The following is an 18,342-nucleotide window of genomic DNA, read 5'->3' on the forward strand; positions in this document are numbered from 1 at the left end:
TAGATTTACATACATGAAGATGTCAAAGGAGAGTGTTAAATTTAATAGTGTGTTATGATGATGATGCCAAGAACACAGTTTTTCAAGTTACACACAAAAAAGTACACAACAGCACTTTAGTTCTGGTTCTTCAGTTTGTCTATATGTCTTATGAAATTTGGATAGATGAAACAATTCCTTTTACTGTGGGAAGTGCAGCCTCATACCCACAATGTCTTTTTTATAAACCCTGCAATTCTCTTGAGTCCTAGTGATTCTATTTAGAACCCAGCCTCTTCCCCCATGCAACTTTCAGGTATCTTAAATAGTAACCATGGAGATGAAAGTGCTGAAGCACTTCAAAGACTGTGATGCTGATGAGTGTGATCTGACCTGTAACACTGAGCTCTCACTGAACAGTGCTGGGAATGGAGAATAGAGACTCAACACACAGTGTGTGGGTCTGTGTCTGGTCAATTGTTTAAACTCAGTAGTCAGATCTGTATTGTTAGCACTACATTTCTGCCATTCAACACTTATCACACACTTGACAGAGAGAAGCAACGTTACAAGCAAATGAAATTAGGCAATCCAGACTCAAATTCAGTAGCATCTATGTACAAAGAGCCATTATAACAGAGTGGAACATTTGGATATAATCAGAGTCTGGTTACCCGAGCACACTCTGATACAACCATACTGAACTAACTGTGTTTGATCTACATACATTTGTTACTCTTTACAAAACTGAGGAATATATAATAGGGGCAGCCTGTTTGTTCTCAGTGGTGGAGATGTGTCTTTGAAGCCACTGAATTGGGGGAGTAGCTCTGGATGATGGCTCCACATTCTTAAAAGGAAGAGAAAATTTTCTCCTTTGCATTAGTTACTATAGAAGGCACAGCCAAATTTGTGATTTATTTCTAGCATATGCTATCTTTTACAGAATCCTGTTTCCTACTCCTACTGCTTGACCTCAGTGTCCTGACTCAATCTGTTGTTTTATATGCACCTCTGAAAATGTCTCATGTGTGTTCAGAACAAGATAGACCATGAGGAAATTAAACAATGAATAAAATATTGTTCCCCATCTCAACATGATTCAAGATATTTTAGAAATACCAAATTCATGTGTAACTGAAGTATCCTTTTCTTATAATACCATGCATTTTGTCAAAAATTACATGGCAGCCCCCAAGACAATGTATCTATATGATAGAGAAAACACATCATTTTACCCCATAGCAATGACTGAATAAGAGTAGAAGACTTGTCAAACTTCATTTAAAACATAGCTGTAAAGTTGCCAAACTTAGATGCAAACACAGCTTGTCTTGACTAACCCTGAAGAACAGCAGAGATGATCAGGTTAGTTTAAATGCATAGATAAGTTTTTATCATTCCCAGCTTTTATACACTGTCCTATTCCAAATCCTGCATATGAAACTACAAATACTTCTAAAACATTAAAATTGTTTTAAATTTACTTTTGAAATATTTGTGTGTATGTAGGCACATGTGCTTGGGTGTACATGCCTGTGGATGCCTGTGGAAGGCTACAAGGGTGTGGCATGTCCGCCTAATTACTCTCTGCCTATTCCTTTGCGGTGGTGCCTCTCTTTGAGTCAAGGCTTGTTTTCTGCATTAGTCTGGAAGGCAGAAAGCCTGAATGATCCACCAGTCTCTTACTCATCGAAGCTGCGGCTATAGGTATGTGTATAATGCCTGGACTGTGCCATAGGACCCAAATTCTGGTCCTCATGATTGCACAAGCCCTGTAACTGCTGAGCCATCGCCTTACCTCCCATGTACACAAATTTAGTGTTCTCTACTTTTTTCCTATTCATGTCCTCTACTTTTTTTTTAACCATCTACTATCATTGGACTCTATAAGATTCAAATAAAATTAAGCTTGCTTTAATAATTTATCTGTTCATTATACTCAATATTGAAAACAATATTGCTACTTACAGAAATATGGTAGAAGGTATTAAAAATTAAATCACAAGCAACAGTTTCCTTGTGATTTTAATAATAATGTTTTTAATACTTCCTATTCATTTAATTGTAATTAAATACTTTGTTCTTTGAATGCATTTTCAGAGTATAGTTTGGTGCCTTTTGTATGAATTATATTTATCTACATGCTGATTGTTCACATTTTAAGAAGACATATGAAAAGTCTGAGATAATAAGTAGTGAAATTTTAGAACAAATTGATGGCTACCATCACTAGCAATTTCACTGAAGAAACTAGTTTTGAGTCAAGTGCTGAATAAAATCTATATATGGTAATCATATCTATGTTTTGTTGTCAGTGGAGAGTGGCACACTGCAAATGTGATTTATGTTTACACTTGACCATGAATACAGATGTCACCTCCATTTAAAGTGGAACAGCAATATGGAGTCAGGTCTAGATATAAGGGTAGTTTATTCAGGAAGATGCTACTCACTCAGAGCTGCCTGGCCAGTCAGCAGGGAGCAAGGTAAGTAGAAGGTACCCCATGTATATGTCCCTCACTCTTAAACCTTCCTCAAGTCACTCTGACCACACCCAAGTGGGCATGGTCAGGCACACCTGTTTCCAGCCCCAAGCGGGCGTGGCTAGGGTATCCCCTACATCCCTTCATGTACTTTAGGATATCCTCCTTGACTTCACTTACTGATTTAGCTATTGTTTCCTTAAGGATGACTTTCCTGATTCATACCCTCACACTTAGCTCTCAGAAACAAAAGGGAGGCTCACGGTACCCAGTGTCACAGTCATTACATTTCCTAACACATAGTACTCATGGTTGTTCATATGCTTCCCCTCTGGGTCCTTATTAGTCTAGAAAAAAGAAGATTAAAACGACACCTCAGTATTCCTATACATCTGCATCAGAGCCTAGCACAGAGTGGGTGTCATGAATGGCACAGTGCTCAGACTACATCTCTGTTAGTGACTAGCACATAGTGGGTACCATAATGTCACAGCATACTTGGATTACATCTCCATTGGTGCCTGGCCACAGTGGTAGGCACCATGAATAACACAGTGTTCAAATTACTGGCACAGCTGATCTGTGATATTACTTTGCCTAGATTATTAGTGTTTTTTGATTTATACCAATTATATGCAGTTCAGCATAACAGCAAAAGTATCAATTATGTTCATTTTCAAAGGCCTACAATCTAAAGAAAATACCCTAACTTATTGACCCACAGGATTAAGCCTACTTGACCACACTGAAGTACTGCCTTCTGCTGGGAGTTTGGAGTATTTCATGCTTAGTTTCATGACTGTCACTTAAGAACTTTGTACAGCTGGCAGATACATCCCAAACGACTCTCCATGGATGGGAATCCAGACTACTGTACCCAGCTAAACTACTTGCCATAGTATAAGGGGAAATAAAATTTCTTTATGAGATAATCAAGCTGAAAGAATTCATGTCCACTAAACCAGCCTTACTTAAACTACTGGGAGCAAAACCCATCATTTTACTGTCTACAGCAAACTCATCTTCAAGGACCCATCTTGAAGTGAAAGGATGGAAAAAGTATCCCAAGAAATGAGGCCAGTCAACAAGTAGGTACACTATCTTACTACCTGACTTTAAACCTAAATTAATCAGAAGAGAAAAAGGATACTCTGTTCAAATCAAGACAACAGTTAACCAAGAAGATATTTCAATCTGAAACTAATGTGCACCAAAACGATGAACACACAGTTTTATAAAAAGCATACTCGTAGACTGCAAGATACTAATGGACACAACTCAGTCATAGTAAGTGACTTCAATTCCACCCTTTCTCCAATAGATAAAGCATTTGGACAAAAAATAAATAAACAGAGAAACACCTACATTAAATGACAATGGCTCTAACTACAGTTACCTATAGAACATTCCATCTAAGTACCAAAAAAGTACCTTCTATTCCAAAGCCCACAGGAGAGTCTTTAAAACAGACTACACACTGGGAACTAAACAAAATCTCAACAAGTACAGAAGAACTGAAATAATTTCATGCATCCTTCTTGACTACAATGAAACAAAGCTAGACACCAGCAACAAAAGACTCTCTAGAAATTATATAAATTCACAGAGATTAAACAACACACTACAGGATAATGAAGAGGTCAAAGAAGAAATCTAGAAAGAAATGTTCACAAAATTCCTGAATGAGGAAGTGATGGCCAAATTAATCACAGCTGTAAGCTACCCAAGAACTTCAATGTACTGAAGTTATTTGAGATCATTTCCAACGATCGGAAGTGAGGGAGAAATAAGGAGAGTAACAAACTCCTGTGAGGCTTGAGTGCCCATTAGGAAGACATCAGCTGCCACAGATATTCCTGACAGGTGTGAAACTGACACAATCACTAGGCGCAAACATGAAAAGGCACCTGACCTTAAAGTGCTGTGTGAGCAGTAAGACAAAACAGTCCCCTGAAACCAGTGAGCTTGCAGTTAGCATGGAAGACCCAGCAGAATGAATTCACTATGTGTGTTAATAAACACAGGATTTCATGAATCTTTTTCCTCTGGTTAATGACATTTCAACAGAAAACCTATATATGAACAGAGTAAGCCTTTCCTTACTAGGAAAAATTTGACAGCAAGGCAAGCAGTCTGGGGTACTGTGTTGTTGAAAATGGCTGAGGAATTTGCTGACATATCTTAGCAGAACACCGTGTGAAATTTGTAATTTTCTGGAAAATGATATTAAAATCTAAGGACTCCAAAGTCTTTTGAGATAGACAGAAAGATTGCAAAGCAAATTAAATATAATTAGAACATTTTTACATAAAGATTAAAGTCTTCAGTTAAGTCACTATACCAGGTCAACTGTTTAACATGTAAGTACGCCACGACAATTTAGTCCAAAATTAATTGAACAGATTTTTTATGGACTCATTTAAATAAGTGAAGATGTTCAAGAGTTAAAAATTGATTAAGAATCTAATGCACACATAATTGAAACAACCCATCTTGAGTATGATAATTACAAATTAAAAGGCCAGGGGACAGAAAGTCACATGCTATATTTGAAAGGAAAAAAAAAAAAGACAAAAATAGATGTGCTTGAATAACATTCAGTTTATGAAATTCTATTTATCAACATTAAAAAAAATACCTCAAAGCTTGCAGCTTGCATACACAGGATAGTAGGATTAACAGAAAGCAAACAATGGGCTAATTTTAGGGGAAGATTAGAGAGGAAATTGAAAATAAATGAGGAAAACATGAAAGGTTTATAAAATGATCTTCTAAATGAGGTCTCACACCTCATGTTAAGCACAAGTAAATTGTTAAACCCTGGGCTTAAGATAACACAGACTCCCAGAACTGCAACCTTCAATAGGCTTAACAAAACTCACTAAAGGGAACAGTCTAGAAAACCTGGCATTGTGTAGCATTTCACATATAGAGTTTATACTTATAATAAATACCAGGGCTTTTGATAGAATACAGTGGCTACAATGACACTTAACATCCCCTATGCGACAGTCTGAAGCTGGGAAGTGATGACTGGCAGATTACTGGCTCCGACTTTTCATCAAATCCTCATGCTGTGGTAGCAACTGTCTACTTAGTCACCTATGGCAGTCACACATGACAGCCGTGTAGATTTTATGCAGAACTGTTCTACTAATGAGCCCCAATTCTGAATCAAACTAAATTCAGCTGAAGTAACTTCTAGCAAAGTGAGGCTTTTCAAGGACATCACCCACCACAGATGGTTTTATGACCCAGACAAGCCTGTTCCTTAGAACTTTAGCTTTCACTTTTCAAAATGAAATTTAAATATTCTTCCACATCCCTGAAAGACATGGCAGTTAGCAGACAAAAAGATACACTACACTCAAGTGGTTTAACTTGTTGAAAATAAAGTATATCTGAACTGATTGCTCATAACGAGGTGACATAATACCATTGCCCTCTCAGCACACTGTGTTTAAATAAAAACTTAGGTAACCACATTTCTTCTATTCTAGACTGATTCAGGACAGTAGATTCAATGTGAACTACTTAACTGGTAAACTGCATTACAATATTCGCTCATATACTTCATACCCACAGGCTTTCCTCACAGAAGGAAATCCCAGGTCACACGCAGGACTACCAGAAGTTCTCATTATGACATCAGTCACCAGTAGCTCCCCCATGAGTAAAAAATGTGATTATGAGCTATCAATGTATCAAGCATCTTCCACAAAAGCTTTTAATTGAAGTATTCCCTCTATATTATATACACTAGCCTTGAATGGTTAAACATCCACACAAAGTAATATAGAGAACTCTCAGCTTTGTAATGGAGATTAGATTCAGGGTCTTCAAACTAGGCTTTTGCTCTATTTCTAATCTATATCCCAAGCACTTTATTTACTTCTAGTTATTATTTTGAGACAGGATCTCATTAATTGCCTGAGGGCTTTGAAATAACTCTATGGCCCAAACAGTCCTCCATTCCTCAAACTTGCCATGTTCCCAGCTCCCGAGTAGTTGGAATTATAGAAATAGACTCCATGCCCAAGTGGTATAATGTTTCTTACAATTCACATCCTATAGATTGATGTCATAGTCAAAACAATGTTATATAACGATTCATCCCCAGCATGTAGTTCTATAAAGCACTTGAAACACAATGAATCTGAACTCAGCTACAGCATAAGCAAAATATACATGTCAGATTTTAAAGGATGTGTTAAAAGGTACACTTTCTACTTTAACCATCGTTACAGTAACTGTACACTAAAGGTAGCATTTTATGTACCAAAGATTGAAACATTATTACATTGATGCTGCTGGTTTACATTTACTTCCTAGTGTTGCCAAAAGAAAATTTAAAATTATCCATGTGACTTGGTGTGGTGGTTTGAATAGGTATGGCCTCCATAGACTCATGTGTTTGAATGCTTGGCCCATAGGGAGTGGCACTGCTAGGAGGTGTGGCCTTGTTGGACGAGTTATGTCATTGTGGAGGTGGGCTTTGAGGTCTTATGTGCTCAAGCTATATCTGTTGTGGCACACAGTCTCCTCTGCTGCCTGCTGATCAAGATGTAGAACTCCCAGCTACCACCCCAGCACCTTGTCTGCCTGCAAACCACCATGTCCTGTCATGAAAATAAAGGACTAAACCTCTGAAACTGTAAGCTAGCCCCAATTAAATGTTTTCCTTTTTAAGAGTAGTTGTAATCATGGTGTCTCTTCATAGAAATAGAAAACCAAACTAAGATCTTGAATTATTTAAACAATGCTAGTCCAGACTGTTCAAAGTAAAAGATGGTCCTCTGGGCTGAGCATGGTGTTACAAACCTTTAATCTTAGTACTCAGGAGGCAGAGGCAAGGAGAGCTCTGTTGAGTTTGAGGCCAACATGTTCTAAATAGCAAGTTCAAGGTCAGCCAGAACTATATATATATAGTGTCTCAAAAAAAAACAAAGAAAAACAAAACAAAAAGAAATCCCACTTATAATCCTTTTGTAAAAAGAAGCACCAAAATTTCTGGCATCACAGGAAATGCAAAATGAGAGAGGTACAGAATTTCACACATCAAAGATAGCAGAGAGGAAACATAACAGTGTAGTGTCCTTTGATCATTAATTTACACTCTGTTATAAAGAGTGCATGTCATATTTGGAAACTGTAAGATAAATAAAGACACATGTAGAACCAATGTTATTACCCAAAATAGAACACCAAAGGCTATCAACTGGCATAATGACTGTATGGTGATTACAATTAATTGTAAAATTAACTTCTGAGTTTTGTTTTCTGTATTATTTTCTGTTATAACTTAACATGCTTTTCAAGTCACATTAGTTATTTGAGAGTATTACTGAGAATTTAATTAATAATGTAGTCTAGCCTTTATGGATAAGTCTAACTTATCTATAAATTAAATATTCAGTTAAAATTTAAGCAGCTACTTCAGGGTACATGTATAATATGGAATTGTGCATTAATATTTTGTTTCAAAATGCTGATCTGTAGCATTTAAATGAAGATAAAGACACTTTGTCTCAGAACTAAAGGGAATCCTCAAAACATTGCAACATCTTTCACCAATCTGTTCACATAATTCATTTCCAAGGAATATTTAAATTTTCCCCTAAAGATCTTTTCTTATTCTAACCTCATCCTTTTTATTCTCAGTCTTCTTGGGATTAAATATTTTCATTGATTCTAAATCTGATCTCTCAAATGTCAGTAGTTCCTGGGGATGCAGCTCAGCAGTATTTGTCATGTGTAAGGTTCAGGTTTTATTGCCACCATCATAAAAAGAATAGTGTGGTTTTTTTAAAATTATTGTTTGGATTTGTGTGTGTGTGTGTGTGTGTGTGTGTGTGTGTGTGTGTGTGTGTGTTAGAATTCCCTTGAGTGGCATGTCAAACAGTTTATAGGATCCTTCACAGAGCCTCTGAGCTGGAGCAATGGAGATCCCTATGCTAGCTGTAAAAATAGATACCTGTAGGTTGAACACATTATCAAATCATTAAGGCCAATAATGAATTCTTTATTGTAAATGAATAAACACTTCATTGTGATCTCAAAGTTGAAGAAAATATATTGCTTTTAAAATCACATGTAAACTCATCAGTAACGTATTTTTTTAAAACAAACAAACAAAAAACATGACACAAGAGAAAACAACATAGTCATTTCCATGCAGAGTGTTTGGTTGCATTAAGTCTCAATAGCAGGACTGACACAAACACAAAGCCTTACCTTCCATCTCGGTCCCAGTCATACACTTCTACTTTGATTGTTCTGCCAGGAGAAAAATACACACATGAAAGTGCTTTAAATAAAATAACATGATTCAATGGTATAATATTAAAATAATATGTTCTGAATCTACAAAATAAAATTCAGTTAGTTGTTCTTAGAGAAGAATATAGGCTTATAAGTTTCACAAAGTAAATTGAAGTTAATTTAGCTAATTTCATTACTGTTAGTATTTAGGCATTTTACTGGCCTGCCTTTGGAGTTCTAACAAGATACACCCTCAACTGCTGCCAATAAGAGCACCACCTGTGCCTATTCACTATGTTCCCTTTTAAAAGGGAACCTCCCATCTTTGTCTGCCTTTCTCTTCCTCTCTGTTTATTCCCCTCTCTCTCTGCCTCTCTTTTTCCCCTTCCCACTTCTCCTGTTTCCCCCACACACACTTTCCCCTTTTTATAATCCTTTTCCCTAAAAACCCCTTTGTTCTGTCACATGGTGTCTTTCTTTCAAGCACTGATTTTTTAAAATTACTAAAATTAAATTTACATCTTAAAGTCAGTTTTAGGAATCTATATTAATTCTTTAATGTGTGGACAATACAACTTCTCAGTGGAAGATAGTCTCCAACCTCCCTTCTTGGAGACCACTGATTTCTCAAATCCAAGCAGATTAGAGCTATCTGAAGATCTAATCACAACATGGCTTACTAGACCTTTTTCCCAGAACTTCTGGTTCAATAGGTCTGAGTTGGGTCTAGAAAGCTTCATTTTTACAAAGTGACCAAGTAGTGTTGGCATTGCTAATTAGAAAACATACAAGAACTGTTTCCTTAGGGTAAGAATGAACCAGTTAAATAAAGTTAGTCTCACCCATCAAATGATATCACACATTTAAAAGTAAATATGATAACATACTACTTACAGTTCTTAGCATGCTTTTGGTTAGTAGAATAAACCACCCTGAATGTGGTAGTGCCCTTGACACTGCATCATTAGAATCAGACATTCACGGCCAGCCTGAGCTACATAACAGTTAGGCCCTGTCTCATCACTACCTAAAAATTAAATTTTTTTGGCAAACATACAAGTAGTAAGACTAGTAAAATAACAAAGACACTGAAATTTTATTTATATATATTTAGTTTTAATTCTATAGTAGTTTTTTACGTAATAGTCTACCGTAAGTTTCCAACAAAGAAAACCTTCAAGTGTGCTGGAAGTATCAGCATACTGTGTGGACCTTGTTAAAGAGCCTTCTTTGTTTCTGTAGAACTTTTATGAGCCCATGAGCACAGTTATAACACTTTTAAGGAGTGACAGTACTCTAGCCAGTGTCCTGTCTATGGTGAGCACCTATGTGCTGCACTCTAGCAGGATGGGCCATTAAGGCAATGGTAGCTTGAGGCAATGAAAATTTAGGAACAATATTTATATAGTAAGTTAAAAGTTAACTAACATTGAATCTATTTTCAGTACTTAATACATATTTATCTTGGGAAAAAACAGTCCAATTAATCAAGCTTTAATTAGCTATAATTACATTTATTCCCCCAATCATTATAAATTAAAGCCAAGTTACTTGAATTTTTTTTTAATAACCTAGTTATACTTTTGGAGAAAAAAAATATGTTTACTAAGGTGAAGAAGCCACCTTCATAAAAATACAGTGTGGACTAGATCCCAGTTCCACAGACCATGAACATTTCATATTCTCAGTTTGAATGTCTCAGTGGTCTTACCTGTCATAATCCCCATTGCACAATGCTCTGACTGAGATCTTGAAGGCTTGCCACACAGGATTTAGAGTGTTTTTGACAACTTCTGTCTTGTGACAAATTGTAAAACTGTGAAAAGAGTTTTCAGTTTTGAAGTTATAGATAAATACATATGTGTAATGACATAAAATTATATATCAATGATTCGCTAATGATTTATTATTTGATTAGACAGTCCTCTCCATGGGTAGAGTTAGTGTTGTGAAATCCTGGCTGCTACTGCTGCCTGACTTAAAACATATACAGACTTGTAAACTTGTGAGATCTGCTCCTTAGAATATATAAAAAAATGAGATGTGGCAATATTTTCTCCAAATAATTTTCTGCAAATTAATAAAAACCTAATGCTATTTTTATAAAACCCTGAGGCACTGAAAAGTCATTGGCTTTTGGCAAATTTGCTTAAGGTAAAGTCAAAATTTATGCTATGATCCTAGAGTCACCAGATGTGGAATTAACAGTTTTGCATTAGGAATTTTTCCTCCCAAGAAAATGACTCCTATGCTCAAGGAGATGGTTCATAAGCCAGGAACTGTTTTTTTCTTTTATTAATCGTTCTCATTTCTAGCACATTTTATGAAGTCGTAGACATAAAACTCTCAATAGTAGGAATTCCACTGCTAGAGTAGTGAGTGAAAGTCCTGACTGGATTCTGATGCAACTTTCCTAGTCATCAGGAGTTTTGTTGTGTAAATATAGGGCTGTGTGCATGTGTATACTACCGACAGAGTTACACAAAAGCATTCCTAATATATAACCTGTCAGGAAGCTTTATATGACTCTCTTTAGCAAACATGCTACTTGTAAAGGAAAAGTATTACCTAGTTATGAACATAGAGTGTGAAAAATCAATAGGAAGTCAAGAAAATAGGAATTGGTAATTATAAACTAGAGTTTTAATTTAATTAATTTAATTACTGTTTCCAGTACAGATTGGTTTAAACTGTTAGCTGAAAGGCAAATTTAGAAGTAACCTCATATTTAAATAATGTTAAAAAAACAAAGAAATAAAGCACTGATTGGTCCTGTCTCAACTGAATGTGCCAGGCTTTGTTGACTCCCCATAGGAAGCCTTACCCTTTCTAAGGAGTGGATGGGGTAGGTTGGGGAGGGAGGGGAAGAAGGGAGGTGGAACTGAGGTTGCTATGCAAAATGAATTAAAAAATAAAATAAAATATAGAAAAAGAAAAATACATGTAAAAGTAAATAGTATTAAAATTATTTTCACTCAAGTCTCATTAAAACAGAAACTATATATAAATTTTTAATATATATTCATGAATACATGTTTTGACACAGATGGTAAACTAGATGAAAATATGTTTGAAAAAGATTTAACAAGTTTCAATGTTTTGGAAATTTGGAATAGTTTTACTTTTGAAGAAAATAGATTCCATTTGATTAAAAGTATCATTTGTATGAGCAGAATATATTTTTGTATCAAAAGCATCATTAAATGTGTGATAAGTTGAAATCGTATGAGTATAAAATTTTTAGAAAAATAAGATAACTCAGGAAACACGCAGCAGTTCAGTCAGAAGGACACAGAATATAGAAGTGAAGAAATTCTGTCTGTCTGCTAACTTCTTCCTTCCTGGGAACAGCTAAGTTATGTTTATGCCCTTCATTTCTGTGTGGATAAACTGGTATTCAAAAGCCAAGTGTGCCCAGCGCTGACACCTTGCACCATCTCAGGTATATGCACAGCCGATAGCAGCTGAAATTTAAGCTCCATTTCCTCTACTTTCAGTTTCTAAGCAACATTTTCTCTTTAGATAAATTTCATTATGCATTTTAAGACCAACAAAAATGTATAAAACAATATGAATACTAGATAATGGTTAAGCTCTGATTTGCTCAAGACTTTGACATGAGTTTTTATAGTAATTCATTCACTCCTCACCCCATGAGATGGATCACCTCATTTGCAGATCAGAAAACGGTATCTAAGTGCATGTTATCAGAGCCATTAAGCATCAGACATGAGTTACTTCTTGGCAACAGACTCAGCTATAATTCTAGCTACTAAACTTCCTCATAAATGTGGACAGTATGGCAGGAACCACAGGAATAAATAATCAGAAGATAGAGCCAAGCACAGTGAACTCAGCACATACGCATTTAGTCATGACTGGAAAACACTACAGCACACTGAAACACTTCACCGAGCTTTACACTCCAAGATTTCTAGGAAAATTACTGTAGGACAGAATAATACACGTCTCCCTCACCTTCCTCCACAACAAATCGTTCCCACTCAGTTCTATAGAAAATACATTTGTTAATTCAGGCTTCTACAAAATGCCAAACTTTTATAAAAAGAGATGAGGAAGCAGACACTAATTTACATGTTAAACATAAAAGATAAATGCTTATGAAATTAGTTATTGAAATAAAAAATCACATCCATCTTTAGAATATCATATATTTTGTTCCATTTACTAACTTATCTGAAAAACATTAGCATTACCATAGCACTGAGTAGTGTAGAAGACACACCCACCTTCCATCCTCATTACTTCTATAAAATACGAGGAAAGGATCTGACTTCCCGAAGAAATCCTTCTTATCCAATTTGTTTGCACAAAACTGCATCAAGACAGCATCCTGAAAACAAAATTAATAATACAGCTCAAAATCTGGGACAGGAATAGCAAGAAACTACAGATCACAAACAAGATTTGATAAGAAAAACACATTTGTTATTTTGATGCCACGGCCCAAGTGTTGGGAGCTGTAGACAAAGGCCATTTCTTATTGTAGGATTATGAGACTTTAAAATTATGAGGCTTTAAAATGTCCTGGAAATTTTCATTCAAATGACAGATTATTAGTATTTAGGACACTGTACCTGATCCTATCCCCCAAATGATAATAAACCAGATGATACCAAGTTTTTAATGTCACCACCCAACAGTGTCTTCAGTCACATACATTATTATAATTTGTGATCACTTGGGATATGTTTAATGGTCATCTATTAAACAGAATATTTTTTAGTAAGCCTTGTTACAATCTAATTGGGAGGAATCTGTTATTCTAAAAAAAAATAGAACACAATGTCTGAAATGTCTTTGGTACTTGGTTTCAAGAGAAAGGAAACATCTTCCTTCGTGTGTGCAACATATTTATACATTTGTAACTATTTAGACTAACCATTGCAGCTGATTTGTTTATCCAAGTACTTACACACAAGTAATATTAAGGTGCTATCTGGCTATCATAGGAAGGAAGTTAAACACTATTAAATTGAGCAGACTAAGTATTTTTAATGGTAGAAAAATGTCTAATTATTTAAAATTCAAATCAATACTTTGAGAATTTATGGTGTGTGTGTGTGTGTGTGTGTGTGTGTGTGTGTGTGTGTGTGTACACTTCATACATGAGCACTGACTCTGCATGACTCCTGTCTTTCCTCCTCCTCCAACCTCTCCTGTGTCCCACCTTTTCCTCCCAAATCCATGACCTCTTCTTTAATTATTGTTACAAATATGTATACATGCATGTATGTATAAATATATATGCCCCATTGTATATGTAACTTACTGTGTCTATTTAGCATTATTCATATGAACATATGCCCAGGGCTAACCACTTGGGAATAGACACCTATATAAGAGCTCATCCTGAGGAGAACATGATTCTTCCTCTCTCAACAGCCATTGACTGCCTTTAGCTCTTCATCTAGCAGTGGGACCATGTGGAATTTGCACCATCCATGCTTGCATGTCAAGTGGTGTTATCAGTATGCCAGTCTTGCTTAGGCTACCATATTGTTGAAATTCCATGTCAGCATTTTCCCTGTCACATCCAAGGAGGCCTTTCTAGTGGCAGGTAGAGCCTCTGCCTCTTACCTGCTATCCACTCTTCACCAATTTTCCTTGAGTGTAGAGGATGTTTCTGATGTATCAGTTGGGGTTGAGCACCACACAGTCACGTTAGTCTCTGCAGTGGACTATTTGTGTACCTCTTTAAAAGTCTCTCTGTTGTAAAAGGGAGCTTCTTTGATAAGATTTAAGAGTTTCAGTTATCCAGAAGTATAAGGATGAGTATTTAGACTGCAGTTAGAAACTTTTTTTTTTAAGTCAGAAGTAGGATGTTTAGGTTCTATGATCACTCCAGTCATGAGGAATTGGAAAGGTTTCCAGTATTGGAATTCCTTCCTATTGAGATGGACTTAAACCCAATTAGGCAGCTGTTGGTTACCCCCAAGATAAAAGTGCCACTGCTGCACCACTAAGGATATGTTGCTTGTCTAGTTATTGCTGTGGTTCCTAGATTTACAGCTAGGTATTATGATTAATTTTCTACTTTGGCAGCCTGATACCTCTAACTACTAAGAGAACTAATTTTCAGAGAGACTTCCAGTACAGTTCCATGTCAAACCCCCCAAGACCTGTGTCCAAAGTCTATGGGTTCTTTTACTTTCATCTTCTGGGAGGCAAGTAAGGATAATGACAATGTCCTGTATTGTTTGGGGAGATTCTTCTAATTCCCTAACCAACAACTCGGAGAGAGGTTTTTCATGTCTGGCACAAGGGGTCTTGTCACGGTACCTAGCTCTTGGAGGAAGCACCATCACTCCATAAGGCATAACTAAATCCAATTCACACATGCATATGAATAAATACATATGTAAGCTTGTAAAAGAATGGGATTCTCTATGGCATTTTTCAAACATTCTTAGCACTATTTCTGTCCTTCCTCCATCAACCCTGCATTATGCTTGCTTCCCATTTTCTAGTGAAAAGTCCTCAATTTTTTTTTTTACATCATCCTGTTCATAGCTCCTGTCTCCTACTATCCTCTTCCCTAGAGCTACATTTCACCTCCCATTCCTTTTATCTCATGCTCCCTTTCTACTTTCCTGGCTTCTTCAGATAGTGCAGATTATAGAAGCACACCTAAAGATTTGGAGTGAGGATCTACAAATAAGACTGCAGTTGGCTTTTGTCTTTCAGAGTCTGGGTTATTCCACTCAGTATTTTCTAATTATACACATTTACCTGAAAATTCCATGATTTTTTATAGCAGCTGAATATAGTTCAATTGTGCATATGTAGCAAATTTTCATTATGCATTTGTGAGTTGAATGTCCCGTGGGCTTTATCCATTTCCTAGCTATTGTGGATAGGGCAGCAGTGAACATGGGTAAGGAAGTATCTGTGGAGTAGGATGCCAAGTGCTTTAGGTATATGTGAGGGAGTGGTGTAACTAGCTCATATGATAGTTGTGTTTTTAGTTTTTGACAATGCTCTATGATGATTTTCAGCCCTTTATGAGTGGTATCATCTCTTAGCTGGCATGGATTTTGCCCTAACGTTTGTGTCTTCAGTTTTCTTTCTTTGATCTACATGTCATTTTTTGTGGCAATGCCATTTGTTTTATTACTATCTATAACATAACTTGACATTTAGTATGGTAATTCCTCCAGCACTGTTGTGGGGGCTCGGGATTGCTTTGGATTTTATGTTTTTTTTTCCTATGTATGTGAAGAATGTAATGGGAATTTTGGTTGGGATTGTATTGAATCTATACATTGCTTTTGGTAGGATGGTCATTTTCACAATATTAATTCTACCAATCCATTAGCATGAGGGGGGTCTTTCTATCTTCTAGTGTCTTTCTGAATCCCTTTCTTCAGAGATTTAAAGTTTTCATTACAAAGGTCTGTTACCTCATTGCTTGGGATTATGCCCAGATATTTCTTTGTTGAGGCTATAATGAATAGGAGTGTGTCCATGATCTCTTTCTCAGTGAGTTGGTTATCAGTATATGGAAAAGTTACAGAGTTTGTATCCTGTTTCTTTGATGAAAGTACTATACATAGCATTTGATGTAAATTTGGGGTACTGATATATAGTATCATTAAAATAGGTAATTTGACTTGTTTTTCTATTTGTATTACTTGAATTTCCTCCTTTGTCTTTTTTATAGCCAGGAGTTTAAGCATTATATTGAAAACGAGCAAGGTTAGTGTACACTCCTGATTTTGAAGATGTTGCTTCCAATTTTTCTCCATTTTATGATGATGTTAGCTATGTGTTTGTCTTATATAGCCTTACCATGTTGAATATGTTCCCCCAATCCTGTTCTCTTGGAACATTAACAATGAAGGCATGTTAGATTTTGTTAAAGACCTTTTCTGCATCTATTGATGCAATCATGTGATATTTTGTCTTTAAGTCCATTTATGTGAGTTTTTGATTTACAGATCTTGAATTTTCCTGATATCTCAGCAATAAAGCTGACTTGATCATGATGGATGATCTTTTTTAGTGTCTCTCAACCCGTGGCTCAAAACCCCTTTGGGGGTTGCATATCAGATATTCTGAATAACAGATATGATTCATAAGAGAAGGAAAATAACAAAGTAGCAACAAAAGAATTGTATGGTTGGGGTCATCACAGCATGAGGAACTGTATTAAAGGGTAGCAGCATTAGGAAGGGTTTCGAACCACTGTTAAATGTTTGCCTATATTTGACTTACAAGTTTGTTATTAAGAAGTTTTGCTTCTAAGGTCATCATATATGTAGGCCTTTCATTTTCTTTTTTGTCTTATGTCTTTACCTGGTCTTGTTATTAGAATAATACTTCATACAGGGAGTTTGGAGATGTTCCCTTTGTTTCTCTCTCTGTTTCCCCCCCCTCTTTAGTGACTTAATAAATATTGTTTTTAGTGCTCTTAAAGTCTGGTAGAAATCTGCTGTGGATCCACATGGGCTAGGCCTTTTTAGTCAAAAGGATTTTTGTGCTTTAATCTCCTTTGTTATGAGTCTGTTTAGGTTGTTGATCTAGGAAGATCTGGTTTAACTTTGCTGGGTTGGATGTCTAGAAATTTATTCATTTTGTTTAGACTTTCTATGTTACCAGAGTATAGATTTTTAAGCTACTGCCTTATAATATTCTGAATTTCTTTGGTGTATGTCCCTGTTTATTTCTGATTCTGTTAATTTAGGCCTTCTCTTTCTTTTAGTTAGTTGGACCAAGGTACTCTAACTCTTGTGGATCTTTTCAAAGAACAAGCTCTTAGACTCACTGATTCTTGTGTTGTTTTTATCTGTTTCTATTTTGTTGATTTCTTCTTTGATTTTTGCTATTTCTTGCTATCTACTGAGCTTAGGTTTAAGTTGGTTTGTCCTTATTTTTCCAGATTCTTAGGATGCATCATATAATAAGTTACTATGTTTTTCTTATGGTCCAATATAGGCTTTTAGAGCTGTGAATTTCTTTCTTATGACTGCATTCAGTGAGTTGTATATGTCTCTCTCTCTCTCTCTCTCTCTCTCTCTCTCTCTCTCTCTGTGTGTGTGTGTGTGTGTGTGTGTGTGTGTGTGTGTGTCTGTGTGTCTGTGTGTCTGTGTGTGTGTGAGAGAGAGAGAGAGAGAGAGATTGAGTGAGAGAAGGGTATGTGTGTTCTGCTTTCATTTTCATTTAGTTTCAAGATATTTCTTTCTTTTTTGACCCCATCACCTTTCAGTAATGTGTTGTATATCTCTATGAGTTCATAAAATTACTAGAGATTCTTCTGTTAGTAATGTAACCTTTATAGCATTATGGTCAGAGAGGAGGAACATAATTATTTTTATTTATTGAAATTTGTTTCACGTTTCAGTATGTGTTTATTTTTGAAAAACACCTTGGACTGATGAGTAGAATGCATATTCTTCGGTGTTTGGGTAGAATACCTTATAGATTTCTGTTAGGTATATTTGATGAATAAAGTCACTTAATTCCAACATTTCTGTTTATTTCTTTTTGTCTATATAACCTGTCTAGGGTATTGAAATCACATACTAATACTGAGTTGGGATTAATATATGTCTTGTAGTCTATTGGTATGCATTTTACAAAAATGAATATGTAT

General features: G+C 35.9%; 1 protein-coding gene across 2 annotated transcripts in view; it reads right to left on the reverse strand.

Moving 5' to 3' along the window:
- Positions 1-18,342, reverse strand: part of LOC100767916 (copine-8) — a 188,424-nt gene that overhangs the window by 61,994 nt on the left and 108,088 nt on the right. For both annotated transcript variants that reach the window (XM_027396311.2, XM_027396312.2), the window contains 3 exons: positions 12,977-13,080; positions 10,438-10,542; positions 8,700-8,741 (listed from right to left, as the gene is read on the reverse strand). In XM_027396311.2, the coding sequence (XP_027252112.1) occupies positions 8,700-8,741; positions 10,438-10,542; positions 12,977-13,080 (251 nt within the window). The remainder of the gene's footprint in view (positions 1-8,699; positions 8,742-10,437; positions 10,543-12,976; positions 13,081-18,342) is intronic.

The sequence above is a fragment of the Cricetulus griseus genome, chromosome 2 (genome assembly GCF_003668045.3).
Source record: "Cricetulus griseus strain 17A/GY chromosome 2, alternate assembly CriGri-PICRH-1.0, whole genome shotgun sequence".
Classification (NCBI taxonomy): domain Eukaryota; kingdom Metazoa; phylum Chordata; class Mammalia; order Rodentia; family Cricetidae; genus Cricetulus; species Cricetulus griseus.